We start from the raw sequence: 21740 nt of genomic DNA on the forward strand, positions 1-21740 counted from the left end.
CAGTGGGTCCAGCTGCCTACCCTGCTCAGAAGCCAGGTCTCCCAGGCCTGAGGGTCACTCTGGGAGAAAGGAGCCATTTCTTGGCAGGGCAGCCACTGGACCCCAAATGCAGAATTGTGGGTGACCAGAGGGGAGGCGCCACACTGTGGGATTCTGTCTACACATGTTCTGGAAGAGGTGAGCTGCAGAGCGAGAGAACAGACCCATGGGTGCCAGGGCTGTGGCGGGGGGAAGCAAAGGGGCAGGAGAGTGTTCCTGGGGGGGCAGAATTTTGTCAGGGTTCACACAACCATCTCCTAAAGAGGGTGAATGTTAGTGAATGCGAAGTTCTCCTGGGGCATATAAAGAACCTGCCAACACTTTCTTGCCCCATTCTTCTGTTTTGAGCCCACCCTGGTGTCCTTTCTCCTCTCGCCCCCTCTCCACTCTCCTCCCTCTTTGCCCCTTTAACTGAGCTGAGCAGTGGGCGGGGAATGGCTGTAGGATTTATTATTCCTGCTTAGCAAACAGCACGTTCTCGTTCTTTACTTCTCCAACTAGGGAAGGGGAAAGTCGAGTTTGCGGGTTATGGATGGGAAAGGTGTGTGCCACTGTGGGCTTCGCCCCCGTGGCTGTGGACTTGGGTAGGATCCAGTCCCCCCACCGTCTGCACATCAGATGCCTGACATCTGTCTTGTCTACAAGAAGCAGATGCATTTCATGAACTCTGTCCACTCGCATCTGCCGGAGTGGTCACTCCCATGTTCTAGATGAGTAGTTACAAGCTCCGGATGTCCCGGAGCTCACCTCAGGTCTGGGAGCCCTCGCTCCCAAGAGGAAGGTGCCAAGTGCCCACCCTTCAACACCACAGGCCCGGCCTTGGTTTAATGTTGTGCAGAGGGAGCTGGCTCCCTGGGGGTTGCTGTGCTTCCCCTCACTGTGGCCTCTGTTTGAAATCTCCAGAATAGAAAACAATGCCAATGGTTTGATAAATTCCCAAGATTTATAAATTGTATGTTGTGTAATAAAGAATTCTCACTATAGCCACACCCTTACTCGGTGGATATATCAAAATGTATGGATATTGAACAGAATAAAATTTGAAACATTGGTTGCAAATGCACTAAAAATACCTCTAAATATTTAACAAGAATGACAAGCCTAACATAGAGATCTGAAAATATCTTAACATCTTAGGCAAGACACACACACATGCACATGATATGAGATTCACTAAAGCTGGTACTAAAAGTGCTAAACTGTGTTTGGTTTCTCCTTGGGCTGCTTCTTATTCTTCCTTAGGTGTGTTCTCAGCACCCCGAGGGCTCAGACTACTGACCGGTCAGTGGACAGCTCAGCTCTGGGCTGGGCACCACAGGAAGGCCCGGGGCTGCCACTGAGTAAGGCTGCCCTACCCTGGCCTGCTTTGTAACAAAACTTCTCCATAGGTTGAGGAACTCTTGATGACAGCCCCGTATCTCATATTCCCTGAGATGAAGGATTCTTTGGGTTTCATGTGGATGGGAGGTCCAGATCTGCTGTCCATTTATTTGGAGATATGGCCTGGTGTGTAGGGATGAGTAAGCTTCTTCGTGAGCATTTCATCACACCCTGCAGGGTGGGGTGAGGGGTGCCCTGTGCATGGCTGGAGGGAGTGCGTGGCTCGATGCTCCCTCCTGGCCATGGCGGGAGGCCCTGGTCCTGCCCCAGGCTTCTTCCCCAGAGTCCTGGGGTCTCAGTTGTCTGTGTTGACTCTTTCTTGCTACACAGAGAGAGATAACAAGGACGAGCCTTATTTTGTAAAGGATGAAAATATTCTGACTTTCCTCCCTCACGAGGTGGGATCCGTGTCCCTTTCCTGATACCAGGACTGGGTGGAGAAGGCTCCTGATTTGCTGGATGAGTTCTTGGAGGCCCCATGTAAGAAGTCTGATTCCCCTGAGACCGCCATGCTGAGAAGCCATGCAAAGGTGCTCCCGTCGACAGTGCTCCCTGTGCCCAGCCCTCTCCAGGCTCCACCGCCCCACCAAGCTTCCCAACCTGCTGACCCTTGGATGCCACATACATACTGTACACTGCTGAGTTTGGACCGGCTTATTAACGCAGCGACAGATTATTGCAACAGGATGAAACCAAATGACTTGATTTCTTAACATTCCACGTCTTTTATTTTATTTTATTTTATCTTTTAGAGGCGGAGAGGAGGAAAGGGAGAGGGAGAGAGAGAATCTTAAGCAAGCCCCATGCCCAGCGCAGAGCCCGATGCAGGGTTCGATCTCACAACCCTGAGATCATGGCTTGAGTCGAGATCGAGTCAGACGCTTAACCCACTGAGCCACCCAGGTGCCCCCTTAACATTCCACATCTTAGAAATAAACAATAAAAATATATCATCTTGTCTCAGTCCATTCAGTCTGCTACAACAAAATACCACAGACTGGGTGGCTTATAAATAACAGAAATTCGTTTCTCACTGTTCTGGAGACTAGAAGTCCAAGATCAAGGCAGAGCCAGAGTCTGGCGAGAGCCCGATTCTTCGGTCCTCACGTGGCAAAAGGGCAGGGGTCGCCCTCTGGGGTCTCCTGTATAAGGCACTGATCCCATTCACAAAGGCTCCACCCCATGACCTAAGCACCTCCTCAAGGCCCCATCCTAGTACCATCACCCGGGGGGTTAGGTTTCAACCTATGAATTTGTGGGGGGACACAGACATTCAACCTATAGCAATCTTCAGGCATGCTTGGACTACTTCACTACTACAATACTTGCTGGCCTACTTCATGTTAACTTCTCTTGTCCGAGTGTCAATGAGACTTCTTGGCCCATCGGAATCTTGCCCGTTTGAACAGACGACGGTGACCGTCATCTTGCTGCCTGACGCATCCCAGGCCCGTGTGGGAGGCCCCTTGGCCTTTAGTGCGGCTCTTGGCACCTCTGAACGCCTCTTGGTTTTGTCGCAGTAGCAAGATTCCCCACGTCTGCCCCATGCCACGGAAGCAGGGGCCAACGCACATGAATACTTGTGGCTCTGTGGGCCCGAGGTCCCAGACACAAGGGTGTCTGTCTGTGGCCCACAGGATGTACATTCTTAACCCTGCTCCAAGATCTGAGAGCCCACGTCGGGTGCTGGGTGGACAGGTGGAGCAGCTCTAGGCCCCCTCCTGGCAGGGATGGAGGCAGAAGCATTTCATCTGAAGGCCCTGAGCACCTTCTCTCAGCTTAGCCCATGGTACGGGTATGCCCTACTTCCTCCGGTCTGTGGCTCTATCTCTCGCTCGAATGTTTTCCCGCAGGGATTCCCTAAGCACAGGTTTAGGACTTCCTCTGTAGAACCGACAGTCCTGTACCTGGTGGGCACGTCTCTGGCGCGTTGGGTGTATGTCTGCCCCACTCACAGCCGCTGCGTGGCTCTCAGCATCTTGCTCAGCTCTGTCCGGCCCAGGGGCTTCCCTCCCACCTGGCTCCCAACGGAGCTCCTGGGCGAGCTGGAGACCTTGGCCCGGGAGGCTGAGTCCAGGCAGGAGCGAGCACAGCGGTGCTGCAGGAGAGATGGAGTGTGCCGGACTTGGGGCGGCCGCAGCACCAACGCACCAACAGCACCCCCTGCCCCCCGAGCTGCGGGCTGGGGCAGCGACGGCTTGCCCGCCCCGAAGCACAGGTGCACGGCAAGCTCAGTTCTGGAAGGTTTTCGTCTGTGCCAGCTCGTCTTTGACACCAGGCTTTCCCATGAAGTTATAGCTAGTTGAGTATCAAGCGTTTCTAAAGAACCCCCTGAAGGAATGTTTTTTCTTTGTGCAAACAGTCCTTTTGTGCAGAGGGTGTTCTGTGGCTTCTTGGCACAGACGCAGGTGGGTAACACCTGATTGAACATCACTCACTCAGGAGCGTGAAGACACGCACTGCACGTCAGCACAAAGCCACCCTGCCGGGCGAGCACAGCGAGGTTCCCCCTTCCTCAGCTAATCCTCAATGTCTGAGTGCCTCGTCCAGCTCCCCAGGCTTGCCCCCTGCCACACGCGGAGGCTGCTTTGTGTATTTCCCAAGCCCATGGCTGTCCGACGTTGTCCCACCGCTGAAAGTCAGAGAGCACAGGCAAAGGTGGTGAATTCTCAATGTCCGGGGACCGCATCGGCCTGGTCGCGGCCTGGTCTGCCACGAGCCTCCTGCTTGTCCGAGAGGGACCCCGGCCCACAGTGGGTGCTGGGTAAGCGCTGTCCACCTGCCCATGTGCCGGGTGGGCATGACTGTGGGACCGGCCTTGCAGGGTTACCATGGGTCTGGAAGAGGATCAGCAGAAGGCTCCTGAGGCAGGCACACGCTGGGCCACTCACTTGCCTGGGCTGGCTGGTCAGGATGACACAGCTGCTTGCCCTTCAGGGGAGGTGGCCTGGAGGGGGGCCCTGCCGCAGCCCTGTCTGTCCTGCTGATGAGAGGCACCCTTCGCCCCGGAGGTGGTGACCGGGGATGCTTTTGTCTCCCCGGTAGAACATCCAGATCCCACCCGGGGCGATGAAGTCACCACACAGAATACCCTAAGGCCACTCCTGCTGGCCGTGAAGAGGCTGGGCAGCCTCCAGGAGCTGAGGCTCTGGATCCTGCTAACAACCAGGAGGGCTGGAAGAGGTGCCCACCCCACTGACACCTAACTACAGCCTGTGAGGCTCCAACCAGAGGCCCTGGCCACACCGCGCCCGCGCTCCTAACCCATGGAAGCTCTTCTAATAGGACAGAACAGCAGAACATATTGACCAGAGCCAGAACTGCACGCTGATTCCATCGCTAGTCCGGGAGAGTTTTCTCTGGTTGTGAGCAGCCTCTCTTAAGACAGTATTAATGAAGACTTCTTCGAGAGACTGGTGAGCCTCTCTCGGTGGATGGGCTGGACCAGAAAGCGGCTTGCTGAGGGGGAGGACGCCTGAGGACACCTGATGAGCGACGCTTGGCCAGCGGAAACCCCTCGCTCACCTGGGGAACCTCGGGTCTCCCGCCCCCTGGGCACCTGAGCCACAGCCTTCCTCGTCATCCTGGGCAATACTGATGTCAGAATCACCACGGTTTGGCCATTGTGGACTGTGCTAAATTCAAGTGGCTCCTGAATGAAACGGCACTTGGGTATAAGTCCTGAAAAACGTTGCTCAGTGAACAGCGTTAGGTAGCTGGGAAAGGCACTTAGGAACTAGGCAGAAAATCACAGGGCTGATTTCGCCAAGCCACCCGGCTGCCACGGCCAGATGTGGCTGGGTGTGCGGAGGAGGGCTGGGCCGGGGAGGGTCTTGCTGAAAGCATCTGACATGAAGGCACATGGGCGTGCAGCCTGAGATGCCTGGACGCTGTCTCCCCACCCCAGTTCCTCAGGGTCCATCCAGGCTCCTCTCCATGGCTGGTGGGACTACACCGTATGGATGCACCACACAGTTTGCTTCTCTGTCCATTCATCTGTCAACACATTTGGGTTGTTTCTAGTTTGGCACTATTATGAATAAAGCCACTATGAGCACCCACGCAAAGGAAAAAAAGGCATTCCCAGAACATTCAGGGCCCTAAGTTAACATCAAAGGGACTGACCATGAGAGCGCATGCGTCCTTCTGGTGAAGGGCAAACTTGGATCCACACAGAGGCTCCTCCTTGTAGAGCACCCGCTTGTCCTGTGGGAGAGCCGCAGGGATGCACTGTGGCCACTCTGCAGCCTACCGGAGGATGCTCAGGGAGATCAGCTTGAGCCCTTCCAGCAAGGGGATCTCACAGCTGTTGGAAGATGGCAGTGCCCCTGTACACCTGGGTCCCGTGGCACAGCCAGCCCCCCAATACTGGGTCAGGTCTGAGGAACGACTCAGCCCTAGGAATATGACAAGGACCATCTGAGGCTTTGCAAACATGAAGTATCCTCCCCAGGCTGGGTGTTGGAGCGGGGCCCAGGTGTACAGGGGAGTTTGAGACTGGTCAGGTCTGTGGTGATTTGCTAATGCCCCAGATCCTGTGGATGCAGAGGCCGTGTTGTACCAAACTGTGGGCCCCACAGTGGGCACAGAGGAGGGCCCCACTGGTTCAGACACCAGTGTTTCCAGTAGAGTTGGTACCACTGGGGTTCCAGGTGGCTCAGCTGAGTGGACAAAAGTCCTGGCCACCAGTCTTTCCACACAACATCCATAAGGCCTGGGTGAACTTGGCAACTGCTTGCCTTATCCACATGGCCCCATCAGGCACACAGGACTAGCAGGGCTCTGACAGACGAATTTGGCCCTCGTACACCAAGATTCAGCCACAAGATGTCCCTGGGACCCTGCTCACCAGCACGTGACCTCTGTAAGGGGTCAGTTGCCTGTGATCTTCTATGCACCTCTGCTCATGCCTTTACAGGAGAGTGAGGCCCGTGTATGGACTCTGGGTCCGCGTCTGCCAACACCTCTACCATCTCCAGGGGCAAGGCACTGGCAGCCGACACACACAGCTCACCTCAGACATTCTGGAAGCATCTCTGGGTTTAATAAACCTCATGCTGACTTGCAGTACCCTGTCCCTTTGTCTGGAACGCACACGTCTATGGCTGTTTTTGTAAATACGGTGGTTCTACTGAAGGAAGGAGTCACCAAGAATCTTGGTGACACAGGCATATACAGCTGTGTTCTAGGAGAACACCCTCAGCATGTGGCCTCTTGTGGGAGCCATGCAAGGCGGTGGCTTGGTGAGGCCACTCTCCATTGTCTCTGACCTGACAGCCTCCCTGTGAGGAGTACCCCGAGTGTGGTTTACTTGGCAGTTTTCCTCACATCTATAAGGTTCAAGTGCCTGCAGCCCAAACAGAGCCTCTCCTTCTGACATTCATCATGTGCAAATCCTTCTGGATGCGTCCCCCATCTAGTGACGTGGCTACGGGATACTCGGGGGCCAGCGTGGTCCCTCCCAGAGGTGTTAGAGGACACTTGCCAGCCCCTCTGTCCAACAGGGCCCATATGGGTAGGCCAGTCCCCAGGATGGGCCTTCCATGAGCTCCAATGGTATCCAGTCCCTTAGGGAGTGGCCATAGGTCCCTGGGGAGGCTGGGCAGAAGGCCAGCAGTATACATTGTTGGCAGTGTAGTGGGGTCTTTCCTTAAGGGGCCTGGGGCGCTGACTGGGGGTTTGTGAATCTATTTCGGTGGCCCGGGTCAGACATCTGTCTGCTCGATCCAGAATGCTTCCGCTCAAGCAGACCAAGCTAGACTCAATCTGGCTGCCTGTCAGCTCCACTTCCAGGGCCCCAAGGGCACCATGCCCACATCTCTGCCAGTCTGGCTGCTGGTGGCTGAGGCTGCCCACCACACAACCACACAGTGGACAGTTAAATGTCACTACTAGGCTTTGCCACTCTGAGATTCAGTGACTCCGCTGCCTTTAGAGAACCTTGCTCTGTGGGGGTGGCTCCAACTGACGTGCAGAGAAGAGAAACCACAGAGCTCTCCAAGGATGCTCAGCTCCCCTTGTGGACGTATTCCTCAAGGTCTTGGGAAAAGGCTCTGGCCCCTCTTATGGAGGGTAAGCAGCTCTCATGTGTTAAGTCCCCTCGAGTACCCCAATCTCCCCAAACCCTCGGGTCACCCCCTCTGCAGTACACTGAGGGGGTTCTGGCATTTCAACCGTACTCAGCGAACCTGCCTTGTGGTCCATGTTTCAACCAAGCAACCGCACCTGGGGGCCCTTTCTAACTCCTCGGGCTGCAACAAGTCCAGACCCTCTGTTAGTGGCCCTGTTTCCATGGATCTGGCCTGATGCATTTCATATTCCTGCCACCTGGATCCCACACGTGTTCTCCAGATTTCTATCTGCACGAAGTTCTTCTGGAGCGTAGCCACCTCATCATGGGCCACACTTTGTACCTCACCCTTTGGGGCCTCCTAGGGCCTGAGTCTAGTTATAAACAGAGCTGGGGTTGGGGGGAGGTGGTCCTGAGTGTCCCACAAGGACCCCGCCCCAGGGGGGGAGCCATTCCGGATCCTTCAAGTAAAGGAGGACTGACCTCTTTAGGCAGAGACCAAAGGGGCTCTTCTGGCAAAAAATGGCAGTGGAACAAAGGGGTTTGAGGCCCCCAGCTTCCTCAATGACTGCCCACAGCCCCCACCCCAATTTCCAGGGTCCCATTCCTTCCCAGTCAACAGCCCAGCTTTAAAAGATGCCCTGACGGCTGGGCCCAGCCATGCATGGAAGGAGACTCCAGACACACTTGTTGCTTTGGCTGCTCATTCCCAGTTGCCCTGTGTGCACACTGTTGGCTCTGTGTTGTTGGTGGCTGTGTCAGCCACACTTAATTCTGCTGTGCTTTCCACCCCGAAGATGGCACCTTGCCGTCTTTGGTCTTCCTCTCTTTGGGGCACTTCCTCCCATGGATTCAGGGTGCTTGGCCTGGTCCTGAACCATGAGCTCTCCTTGCCTTTGCCATCATCCACAGCCCGCCCTTCTCCTGCCTTGCTCCCTTGAGGGGTCTGCTCACTTCTTTATACAGGTTCTGGCTTCAGCCCTGAGCATCAGGAGCTCCTGGTCATCCTTGGGGTGAGGAGCCACACAGAGTCAGCAGGACCTGGGGGCCACATCTGGTGTCCCCCACTGGACAGGGGTCAACTGCCTTGCCCAGTGGAAGGTCTGAGGAGAGCTCTCGGAGCTGACCCTAACGGGGAATCCAGGGTATCACGTCGGAGAATCTGTACCTTGAGCCCACAGGTTTGCATCTAGAGGTTAATTGTAAAGGAGCCCCAGGTTGGCCTCTCACTTGGGCTGTAGCTGCTCAGGTGTCTGGCCCAGTTACTCTTTGTGAACTGCAGAGTCACTGTCATACAGATGCTGTATTTCGCAAAAGGAAACACAAGCCTTGTGCAGAAAACGAAGACTCCATGGACCAAGCTCCTCTTGTAACTGGAGGAGGAGAACCACAACTGGCTGTCCTCAAGGGTCCCGATGCACGGTTTCCACATGCCTGGGTCAGGCCAAAGCCTGGGTGCCCACCTCCCTGCCCTCTGCGTGTCCCACCGAGGGAGTGGACGCATCGCTGCGGATCGGGTAGAGCGACCAAATGCTAATGCGCTGATCCCCAGACCCTGCGGCCAGCAAGCCATCAGTGGCAAAGGCCACACAGTGGATGGTGGCACTGTGGAAGGACAGTACGGCCAGTGGCTTCATCGTCCACCAGTGAAACACACGGACACGATGGTCCCAGCCCGCAGTGGCCAGGATCTTGCGGTCTGGCCGGATCTTGACATCAGCGATCCCAGGATTGGTGAGTTCGTGAGTTCTGCACACCTATAAGATCAAGAGAACCATGAAGTGGCTTCTTAGACCCGTCCCAGGGGCTCCCACCCCTGGACAGCCCCAGTCTGGCAGCCAGAACAAGAAAGGAAATGTTGGCCGCCAAGATGGTTGTATGCTCCTGCAAACTTTACCCCCTACCTCCCAGGAGCCAGGCACAGAGCTGCTGAAGGGAGCAGCCTGACCGCTGCCCTTGGCCGAGCCCTTGGGTTATAACAGAAGACTTAGGCCCTTCTCTCAGAGAGCCTCTGAGGTCCCGCAGAGCTGCTCCCCTACACAAGGTCTGGGAGCAACTCAGGGGCTGCTCTGTTTCTCTGCCTATCAGGCCCTCAGGAAAGACCTCAGTGGGCTGGGTCCTGGGGCCCCTCACCATGGAAATACACTGCACTCTAGCGTCCACGCAAGATGCATCTCCAGCTTGATAGCAGCATAAAGTCTGCATGTTTCCCCTTCTGGGGAAACCTCACACCCACCCACAGCATGAGGAGGATGAGAGATGCGAAGTCCATCTTCAACGAGAGGGTTGAAGGGCCACCAAGTGGGGGGGGGCAGTGGGTGCAGGCACGACCAGTGGGGGACAACACCGAAGGTGCAACCTGCAGGAGCACCTGCAGAGCCTGCCACACTGGCCATGGCCGAAACCTTAGTCCCTAGCTTGGTTCTGGGAGAAGGGCAGGCAAAACAAAACAAGGAGTTGCACAGGTGTGTTCTATCTGCATGGAGACACTGGGAGCCAACCTCTTTCTGGAGGCAGAGCACTCCCACAGTCAGTGCTGGGTGATGACCCCTCACCAACACATGCCTCCTGCAGCAGGTAAGGAATCAGAGCTGTCTTTGTGGTCACAGCTATTCATGGTTACACGGCACTGTCTCATGCATTGCAATCTGGCATCTCTGTCCCCACACACTAAATGACAAAGGCACTTTGTCATTTGCCATCATTGTGACAATACACAGTAGCCACTTCCTTCTACTGATCCTGTGTTTGGCTTAGCCCTGTGCACCATGAGCTCTTGTTGCCCTGAAGTTGCCTTTGCTGTCCCTTACCAGCACACCCTTTTCTCCTAATTCACTTCCTAATGGCGCCATGGTAGTCTTGGTTAATAATCACTCATTTCTGCGAAAATAACACAAGGGAAAAGGAAGAAACACAGAAAGGCCAACATTCCTTGGAAGCAAACAGAAATTGTCCCCAAGGATTTTTTGCCATAATTTAATAAAACAAAACTCATGAAGCAGTTTCCTCTATAAAACAAGAACCTGAAGTAGCAAAACACAGAGGAGGAGAACTGAACTGATAGAGCACAGGAAAGAAAAGGAAGGAAGACCTCAAAGAAATGGAGGGGAATGGGAAATGGCAGAAGGAGACTGGAACAAGACAGTAAGAGCAGGAATGATACAAAGTGAGTGAAGTGAAAAGGAAACAAAGAGTTACAATGGATTGGAGAGAAAACAGCAGACATGGAAGACAGGCAGAGGTGCTCTAACATTCAGTGATTTAGAAAATCAATTTTAATTTTTAGAAAAATTGAAGCCTTATGATCCAGATCCAAAGACAGGGTATAGGATGGTCAACGTTAAGGTACACCTTAGGAAAATCACTGGACTTAACAGCTTAAAAAGTCCTTTTGGTGGTCAGGCAAAAAGATCATGTCAATTGTGAGGTAAGTTAGGCTGTCCTCAAAATGTTCCACAGCCACATCTGTGTCAGCAGACAGTAGAGGCAAAGAAAGACATGGTCCAAGTATTTTATATCCAGCCAAACTGCTGCTCAAGTATAAAAACAATAGACAAGCATTTTTGAACATGTAAGAACTTAAAGAATTTGCTCCCATAAGCTCTTCTTGAAGGACTGGAAGATTAACTCCAGTCTCATAAGAGATAACCAGGGAACTTTAGCAGATCATCTGGCAGAAAGCAAGGAATCTACTTACCAGTAGGATTAGACCTAAAACAATACATGGATTATGGCTCTGGAACCAGTTATGTAACTAACTGAAATATGGGGGGATAGTGAGAGAGATGGGATGTTTGTTAAATTCACTGATTTGCTCATCTTTTGTCATTTCGGGCCTAAGATACAATAGCCAACCTCATACTTGAGAGATTATCTGACAATCCACTGTAAGTAATGACAAAAACAACATGACTTCCTTCCCCGTCCCTGACACTAGGTGCCATGTTTTCCTAGTATTTGCTCTTGTATTTCTCCATAAAAATATCCTCAACAGATTTATAATTAGGTTCCAAAGTTAAATCCAAATCTGTGCTATGTGTAAGAGAGACACTGAAAGAATGATTGGCAAAGATATACCAGGAGAGTGTAGACAAGAGAAACAGGGGTCCAGTGTCAGTAATAGGAAACATTGAATTCAGAGGAAAAAGCATGCAGACAGACTATGTACCATACTTAGCAATGATAAAGGGTACAATTCGCAATGAAGGGCTATGACTGTCTGTTCTAGAGATAAATGGGCGTGTCATTCACAAAGCGAGAACAATAGGACTGTGGCTATGATGGAGTAACTGGTACCAGACCAGTCCTCATGCTATAAACAACCATCAAACTGGACAAAAGATACCAAGCAACCATGTCTGGGCAGGCAGTGGACAACAGGTGGGGAGGGGCAGCTGATGAGGGGAGCCTCCCAAACACTCTGGCAGCAATCTGCCCAGGGAAATGTCCCAGCCACGAAATCTAGGTGGTGCCTAGAGGCCACATGAAGCTGAGGAGGCAGAGATCAGAGCGTGGGGGCAGCTAGGGCAGCTGCATCTGTGGGGTGAGCCAGCAGCATGGAGGTTAACTGGGGGAGGGCCTGAAGGCCGCGTCTGGGCTCCCCATCAGTCCTTGTGTGAGGGCTGGGCTGTGCATGCTCAGGACACCACATGAGGTTTACCAGACAGTGACTATAGCAGGGTTAGATGGAACAGATAGGGGAGATCAACCATGATCTGGGGTCCAGCCAGCCCAAACACAAACACCACCTGACAACCCAACACCAGGTGAGATGTCACAATGGTCTTGCAAGGAATAAGGATCACACCTGCGGATAGGGCCTACCCTGGACCTACTGCAACAATGCTAGAGACGGAGCTCTACATGGTCTGAAGGAGAGGCAGAGTTCAGAAGGTGAGTCCTACCACATTAGAGGAGCCTGGGAAGGACCCTGGGCTTTCCACGTATCTGCCCTGACAGAGCATAAAGCCAAGCCTCCACAAGTTCAAGGTGAACAGCCAGTAACTGAACTAACTGCCTGCAAGAACAAAAGTAAATATTCTTCAGAGCAAAAGATTAGAATTCTCAGTCTCCATCACGTATCACTTACAATGTTGAGCACACAAACAAAAAAATTATTAGACATGCAAAGAAGCAGGAATATAGGATCCACAGTCAACTGGGAAAAAAGCAGTAAACAGAAACTGGCCCAGAATGGCACAGATGTTGAACATATCAGACAAAAACTTTAAAGCAGCTATTTAAGTATGCTCAAAAAAAAAATGAAAGAAAACGCATTCAAATAATTATAAAAAACAACTTCCCTGATGAGTGAACAGACAGGAATTACTAGCAGAAAAATGGAGATTATAAAAAAGACCAACCCAGAACAGCCAACATATTATGTTAGAGGAGAAGAACAAAGTCCAAGGCCTGATGCCACCTGACTTCAGGACCTACTATGAAACTATAGTGGTCAAGACAGTATGGTATTGATGAAAGAAGAGACAGATCAAAGAAACAGCATAGATAGCCCAGAAATAGACCCACATAAATAGAGGCAACTCATCTTTGACAAAGGAGCAAAGGAAACATAATGAAGGAAAAGATACTCTTTTTATCAAGCAGTGCTGGAAAAATTGGACATCCACGTGCAAAAATATGAATCTAGACAAAGACCTCACACCTCTAATTCACAAAAATAACTCAAAATGAATCACAGACCTGAATATAAAACACAACACTATAAAAATCATAAAAAGATAACACAAGACAAAAACCTAGATGACTCTGGGCTTGGCAATGGCATTTAATTTAGTTTTTTTTAGTTTTTTTTTAAAGATTTTATTTTTTTTTGTGAGAGAGATCATACATGTGAGCAGGAGCAGTGGGAGGGGCAGAGGGAGAAGCAGACTCCCCACTGAGCAGGGAGCCTGATGCAGGACTCGATCCCAGGACCCTGGGGTCATGACCTGAGCTGAAGGCAGATGCTTAACTGACTGAGCCACTCAAGTGCCCAGCAATGACATTTCAGACACAACACCAAAGGCACGATCCATGAAAGAAAGAATTGATAAGCTAAACTTCACTAAAATTAAAATTTTCTGCTCTGTGAAAGACACTGGCAAGAGAATGAAAAGACAAGCCACAGAACAGGAGAAAATATTTGCAGAAGACACATCTGGTAAAGGACTATTAACCAAAATGTACAAAGAACTCTTAAAACTCAAGAGTAAGAAAACAAATGACCTCATTAAAAAATGAGCAAAAGACCTTAACACACACTTGACCAAAGAAGATCAACACACGGCAGGTAAGCACATGAAAAGTGCTTCTGTCATATGTTATCAGGGAAATGCAAATTAGAACAATACTAAGATAATACTATATGTCAACTATACTTCAATAATAATAATAAAGAAAAAAACAGATACCCACTATACACTTGTTAGAATGGCCAAAGTCCAGAACACTGATAATACCAAATGCTGGCAAGGATGTGGAGCCACAGGAACTCTATTCACTGCTGGCAGGAATGCAACACCCTATAGCCACTTTGGAAGACAGCCTGGTGGTATCTTAACAAAACTAAACATACTCTTGCCATGTGTTCTAGAAATTGCATGCTTTGGTATTTACCCAAAGGAGATGAAAATTTCTATCTATACAAAAAACTGTGGGGTGCCTGGATGACTCAGTCAGTTAAGCATCTGACCCTTGCTTTCAGCTCAGTTCATGATCTCAAGCCCCACGTCAGTCTCTGTGCTGGGTGTGGAACCTGCTTAAGATTCTCTCTTCTCCCTTTCCACCCTCCCCCCAAAATATTGTACATCCGTATTTATAGCAGCTTTATTCGTAACTGCCAAAACTTGGAAGCAACCAAGATGTGTTTTAATAGGTGAATGGATAAATAATAACTGTGATGCATCCAGACAACGGAATATTATTTAGTGCTAAAAAGAAATGAGCCATCAAACTATAAAAGACACAGAAGAACCTTAAATGTGTATTACTCACTGAAAGAAGCCAATCCAAAAAGGCAACGTACTGTATGATTCCAGCCATATGACGTTCTGGAAAAGGCAAAACCAAACCATAGAGACAGCAAAAAAAATCAGTAGTTGTCAAGGGTCAGTGCTAGAGGAGGAATGACTGGGCAGAGCACAGAGGATTTTTAGGGCAGTGAAAACACTGTGTGTGATATTATAATGGTGGATACATGTCATTATACCTTTGTCCAAACCCACAGAATACACACCACCAAGAGTGAACTTACTGTGAACTGTAGACTCTGGGTGATAATGTTTCAGTGTAGATCTGCCTGGTGTACCAGTTGTCCCACTCTGGTGGGCCCTCGATAATGGGGGAGGCTGTGTACATGTGGGGTAGGGGCAAGGGGCATGTGGGATATGTCTGTACCTTCCTCTCAATTTTGCTGTGAACCTAAAACTGTTCTAAAACAATAGTCTTTTATTTGAAAAAAAAAAAAAGAAGAGGGGAACCTGGGTGGCCCAGTCGGTTAAGCATCTCTCTTCAGCTCAGGTCATGATCCTGGAGTCCCAGGATTGAGCCCGCATTGGGCTCCATGCTCAGTTGGGGAGCCTGCTTCTCCCTCTGCCCCTCACCCTACTCGTGTTCTCTCTCCCTCTCTCAAATAAATAAATAAAATCGTAAAAAAAAAAAAAAAATAAAAAGAACCACAATAGAAAATGTAGAACTGAGCAGCTCGGTAACTGAAATGAAAAACTTGTAGGATAGGCTTAATGGCAGACTGTAAATCATTTAAAAAAGTCAGCAAACTAGAGGACATATCAATAGACATTATTCAACCCGAAAAACAGAGAGAAGAAAATGGAACAGAGCCTCAGGGAGTATGGAATGATATCCAACTGTCTAACTTATGGAGGTTCCAGGAGAGTCGGACTACTGAAAACTACAGATGAACAAAACCTTGAAAGCCACCACGGAGTGAGACACATGGTGTGTCTGGGAATAATGATAAGATACGATGAATTCTCATTCGAAACTATGGACACCAGATGACAATGGAACAACACCTTTAAAGTACATGAAGGAAAACAAAACCATCATCCCTAGATTCTTTTTTAAAAAGAGGGTGAAATAGACATTGTTCATAAACAGAAGCTAGAGAATCTTTTCCCAGAAGAACTACACTTCAAGAAATGCTAAAGGGTATTCTTCCAGATAAAGGGAAATAAAACCAGACAGAAACTCGGATCTACAGGAAGAGCACCCAAAATGGTAACAGATGGGTAAATATAAACTCTAGTTGAACAACACGCAGGTTAGGGGTGCTGACTCCCCATGCAGTTGAAAATCCATTTATCACTTCTGATTCCCCCAAAACTACCAATAGCCTACTATAGACTGGAAGCCTTACTGATAACATGAACAGTTAACACGTATTTTGTATGCTGTACGTATTATATACTGCATATTCTTACAATAAGCTAGAGAAAAGAAAATATTAACAAAATCTTAAGGAAGAGAAAACGCATTTATAGTACTATTCCTCATGTATAAAAAAAAAATCTGAGGGTGCTTGGGTGCCTTAGTCGGTTAAGCATCTGGTTCTCGATTTCAGCTCAGGTTTTGATCTCAGGTTTAACAACTGATAATTTAATGCAAAACCAATAACATTATAAAATTTATAAGGTGTGTAGAAGTAAAATGTATAACAGCAGCTGGAGAAAGGATGGGAGGGTGGTAAATGGAATCCTTCTAGCATGGAGTTATGACACACTTTGGGGGGAGCGGTGTGGCAACCACTGACTGAGTAGGGCTGGGTACGTCGATGATGTGTACCGTGAGCCTGCAAGTAGCCACTCAGAAGAAAATGACAAGAGCTATATCAAAGAAACCAAGAGAGGAAATAAAATGGAAAACTAAAAAATGCATATTTGATTAACATACAAGAAGGCAGGAAAGGAGTACAAGAGGGTCAAAAACAGAAGTGACAAGTGGGAAACCAATATCAAGATGGCAGACATAATGCCAGGCACATCAATAATTATATTAAGTGCAAACAGACTAAGTGCTCCAATTAGAAGGCAGAGATTGTCAGAAAGGATTAAAAAGCAAGACTGCCAAAGATGCTTTTTAAATATAAAGGGATGGACATAGGTTGAAAATAAGGGAGACATGCCCCGAAAAGAGGAAACCTGAGAAACTTGGCACTGCTGTATTAGTGTCAGACCAAGCCGACCCCAAGACAAAGGATGTGTTACACCTGAAACTGATGTAACATTCATTGTGTGTCAACTACCCTTCAATTAAAAAAAATTAAATTACTACAATAAAAAAAAAAAGACGTGACAGGAGCTACAGAGGAATATTTCATGATGACCATTCGGCAGGATGTGGTCACCACCTTAAATGCGCATAATGACAGCGCTTCAAAATTCATGAAGCAAAACAGACAGAAAGGGGGAAATAGGCACATTCACGACCACACTCAAAGATTCAAAGACCTCGCTCAGTAACTGGCAAAAAACTGGATGAAAAGATTGGTAGGGATATGGAAGACGTGAATGGTACCAACCACCTTGACCGAGGTTGCGCTGACGGCACACTCTGCCCAACAACTGCGTAACACACGCATTCACCAAGATGTAATGTAGCATGTGCTGGGCCAAACACAAGCTTCAATAAATATCTAAAGGCTGACATTGTGCAGGTTCCTTCACTGACAGCAGAATTAAGCTAGATTAAAGATATCTACAAAATCAACAAATATTTGAAAATTAAATAATTTACTTCTAAGAAACAACTGGATCAAAGAAGAAATCGTCAGGGAAAATAGCAAGTATTTTGAACTGAATAAAAATGAAGACACAGAAATCAAAATTTGTGGCCAGACCCACACAGGCTGGTGAGTTGGCTGGGAGCTGGCTCCCCCACAGCCCATTGGAGGGCCAGGACAAACCCAGAGAAGCACCTAGAACTGTGGGCACCATCAACGTTCAGACTCACACTCTCGGAGGCCCCCACTTGATGTTCCCTAACGGGCGGCCTTTTCAGCTTCTGGAAGGAGTGCCTGAGGAGTAAGAATGCCCGGGCAACAGCCACGGTACAAAAGGGCAGTGATGAGATGCACTCCGTGTGCAAAACCAGCTCTGTGAGATACCCATGCCTGAAGACAAGCTGAAGGCAAAAGATTTTTTTTTTTTAAAAGCTATAAAAAGTAGTAGTATAATCAATCAGAAGAAAGCTGGCATGAACCATATTAATAGTTGGCAAAATAGGCTTGTAGGCAAAAATCTTTCTCAGGGGTAACGAGAGTCACTAAAGTATAAAGGTTCAATTCCCCAGGAAGATGACCATTCTAAACCCGTATGTTCCTAAGCCAGCTTCAAAATGCAGAGGCAAGAACACACAGGATGCAGAAGAAGTTGCCAAAATGTGCCTCGGCACCGGGCTCTCCCCGCCCCTTCCCAAGGAGCCCAGTCACACACACGGTGTTGGGACTGCATGGCCCCCACAGCTGCCCGAGCACGTGCAGGTAGAGCCATGCACCCAGCAACGAGCACTTCCTTCCCACACACATGTGGAATACTTATGTCAACTGGACTGGCCTCCACATTTCAAAGAGCTGATATCATTCAGACCTTATTCTCCGACCACAACGGCATTGAGTTAGAAATTCCCAAAAATGAAAAAAAAAAAACTGGGGAGAAAAAAAATCAAACATTTGGAAACATAAAAACACTCTGATCAGCTCAGCAGTCAGAGAACAAACAAAAACTGGGTCCCCCCAGAATGAAGATGGTGACATGTCCCAACGTGGGATGCAGCTAGAGGGCTGAAGACCAGGCTGCAGCTGCCGCTGGGGGGGGGGGGGGCGGTTGGCGGAGAACAAGTGGGCGCCGTATCCAGTTCAAGTCAGAGCAGTGGACCAAGCCCAGAGAACATGGGAGGAAGGAAGGGAAAGATCAGAGCAGAAATGATAAAACAGAAAAGGATTTTTTCCCCCCCTTTTCTTTTTTCTCTTTCAAACCGTAAGAGACTCTTAACGATAGAAAAAGATTTTTAAAGATCAACAAAGGTAAGATTGGGGATAAAAATGGGACAGTTTTGTAAATACAGCAGAGTCTACACAATCATTTCAAACAACTAAAAAAGGGTAGTATGAAAATACCTTGAAGGTTTTTATGCCCAGAGAGAAATTCTTAGAAAAAGGCAACTTACAAAAAAAAAAAAAAAAAAAAAAAATCAAGAAACCTAAATCAGTCCAAGAAGAAAATCAAGCCTTCCTTGCAGAGGAAACACCTGCCCCAGGGGGAAAGAGCAACCATGGCCACTCACAAAACAGACCCCTGCCAGCTTATCCAGAGATCAGGAAAGGAGGGGATGCCTGCCTCAGCTCTGGGTGCCCAATACCCCAACACCATAAACAGAGTGGGGTAACAGGGGAGGGGGTGCAGCTTAGTTTACTGAGAGACAGACCAATGGCTCTGAACGACTCCGACTGAGCCCCACCACACGGAAATGGACAAGCTCTGTGACAGCTTATTTTAAGACTACATGGTTGTTTGATATCATAAAAACCAAAAAATGCAGTTCATTAAATTAACTGATTTGAGAATGAAAGCCATGAGTCTGACAGTTCAACGCCTATTCATGATCCAGATTCTTTCCTCACTAGGAGTAGAAGGAGGATCTAATATGATGAGACAGCAAAATATGATGAGACCAAAACCTGGCAGCAAACTTGCACGGTGTCCAACCTGTAGCATGTGCAGGAGGCCCGCTACAGCCCCTGCCTCCGTGAGGCATGGCCTGGGTTCCTGGCCAGTGCAATCAGCACTTGGGCAGCCCCACAGCGACCCACCCAGGCACCTCCACACCCACCCCGCATCTCATGGTCAGGGACCCCCTCCTACTCTTCCAGGGCTCTGGCCAGTGCCTGGCTCTACCAATTGGTGGACCATGATGCTCAGGCCACCAAGTGGCACATGCTGGAGAATGAGTGTGGGAGGCGAGGCCACTGTGCATGTGCTCTCATGTAAGGGTGTGCACCTGCCTGAACCCCTCTCCATTCTCATGGACCAGATCAGGGGGGCTGGGAATGAGGACTGATGACCATCACCGTCCCTCCTTTTCTCTTCTGTGGACTTTGCCCCAAGCCCAGGGGTCACCAGGGGACCCCTGGGCTTGGAGCCATGGATTCCCTGGAACCCATGTGGGGCCCTGCTTCAGGGTCACCTCCTTCATGTTCCATCTTTATGTGGATTTGTTAACAGGGAGAAAAGGGCTGCTTTCCAGTCTGCTCTCTGCTGATGATCACCGAGAACCCAAGGCAAGTGGAAGAGGAATGTGAATTTCCATAGTGGCCCCTGAACCATGGTCCTCACATATTGGAAGTGAGTCCAGGGCACAGAACGCCTTCCACACCAGTGTCACCCCCTGGGAGGGGCTAAGATGCCCATTGCTGCCCACAGGGGCAGGAGTGACTCTGGTCCCGAAGCAAAGGCACAAAGCAGGCTCCGCTGGCCGGAATGAAGAGAAGCAGCAACAGAAGCTTTGATGGGGACCTAAACCCAAAGAGGCCTGTCCCTGTCCTAGGCTTGTATTCCCGAGGAGGAGGAGGGACTACAGCATCTGTTCATGGTCACAGTGGCCCAGAGCCTTGCTTGTTCTGCTGTGTTCCTGAGATGCATACGGGGGGTTGAGCTGTGTCCACAATTTGCTTGGTCTCGGGGCCCTGTAGTCTCTTTCCTACCTGTCCCACAGGTCCTGCTACTGACCCTTTAGAGGGTGGGGCCTGGGAGAAAGAGGGCAGCAGACACATAGCGAGACAAGGGGATGCCTGGCCAACCAGCCGTGGGCGCAACTCGGGGAAGCGTGGTTGGTCCGATTCCCAGCCCAGGCTGGCTGGGGTGGGGGGCCTCAATATTACTTAAAGGCCTAAAAATACTGCTGGCCGTAAATCAGGCCCTGCTTCAAGGCCATGGGCCCTGCCCAAGTGTGGGAGGAAGGAGCAGGTCTGCACACCACCTGTGTCTGACGACAGCCAAGGCCCAATCCCCTGGAGGCTGGAGGGAAAGCCACCTCTGGAAGGCAAGTGAGTGGCCCAGCATTGCCATGTGCCCCCGAGGCCACGGTGTTCTGAGGAGGGGGGCCGCAGGCTCCCAGTCACTGCCATGGCCCCTGGCCGCACCCATCCTGGATAAGGACCCTCTGGGAGGGATCCCTGGCCACTAGTGGCTCTCACAGCACATGACCTCAGGTGCCAGGAATGTGCACGCGGCGCGGCCGCCATCTGGTTCCCATTACCCACGCTCTGCTGCGGGAAACCTCATCTGCGTCTCTGCTCCCAGCGCCCGCCCGGGAGAGATTGATTTGGGCTCATTAGAGACTCCAGCAGCAGGCTGCGAGGTGAGGCACATCTGTGCCCACGTGGCTCGAGGGCCAGGGCGGGCGGCCACGTCGGAGGGCCAGCGTGGTGCACCGGGGGCCTCAGGGCGAGGATGCCTGTGGATGCCAGTGGGCGCCGGCCCCTGATACTTCCTTCTCAGAGGCCTTGCGCGTCACAACCTGAAAATCTCCAGGGCCTCTGGGGCCAACTCTGAACCTGACATGCAGCCGTTCTCAGTGGCCGCACTCAGCGGGAGGAACACTGTCCTCCTGCTTTGATGTGCACTGCTGAGTGGGGCCCCAAGCCCGGCATAACACCATCACGTAACCACCACGTCCACTCCACAATGCCTGGCTCCCCTTCTGCTTTAACTTTCAAATTCATTAATAATCCTCTGTGCTTTAACTTTTCAGTTCATCAGTACAGTAAAAGTTCATCTCTGGACTGGAAAATGCCCCATAAATTTAAGTCTTAAGTTCCAGCAGCTGTTTCCCGAACAAGCCAGCAGAGAGCAGGCAGATCTGGGCCAGGTCAGCAGGAGGGGACCCTTCCAGGGTCCTCTCCACAATATTCAAAAGCGCCCGGTACCCCTGGGGGTACTGCAGTCCAGGGTGGGGTTCTCAGGGAAGCCACCCAAGTCTTCAGCCTTTTGCAAGGTCAGGCTGATGAAATTCAAGCCATAGCAGGATGGGGCACTGGACCCCACAGTGGGAAGGTGGAGGCCCTGCCTGGTCCCCACCAGACTCGAGGAGCAGGAAGGAGGGGTGCAAGAGCCTCCAAGGCCTACCTGGCTGGGCTTGACACCAGTGAGGTGCCCTCCTCTGGTGAGGACATGAAGACCCATTACCAGACTGGCTCTGCCCCAGTCTTAAAGATGACAGCCATCATGACGAC

General features: G+C 50.3%; 1 protein-coding gene across 2 annotated transcripts in view; it reads right to left on the minus strand.

The window, feature by feature from the left end:
* Positions 1-1011: 1011 nt before the first annotated feature.
* Positions 1012-21740, minus strand: part of GNB1L (G protein subunit beta 1 like) — a 68212-nt gene continuing 47483 nt past the window's right edge. For both annotated transcript variants that reach the window (XM_035723918.1, XM_027576224.2), the window contains one exon: positions 1012-9246. In XM_035723918.1, the coding sequence (XP_035579811.1) occupies positions 8929-9246 (318 nt within the window). In that variant the 3' untranslated portion in view covers positions 1012-8928. The remainder of the gene's footprint in view (positions 9247-21740) is intronic.

This window comes from Zalophus californianus, chromosome 14, assembly GCF_009762305.2.
Source record: "Zalophus californianus isolate mZalCal1 chromosome 14, mZalCal1.pri.v2, whole genome shotgun sequence".
Classification (NCBI taxonomy): domain Eukaryota; kingdom Metazoa; phylum Chordata; class Mammalia; order Carnivora; family Otariidae; genus Zalophus; species Zalophus californianus.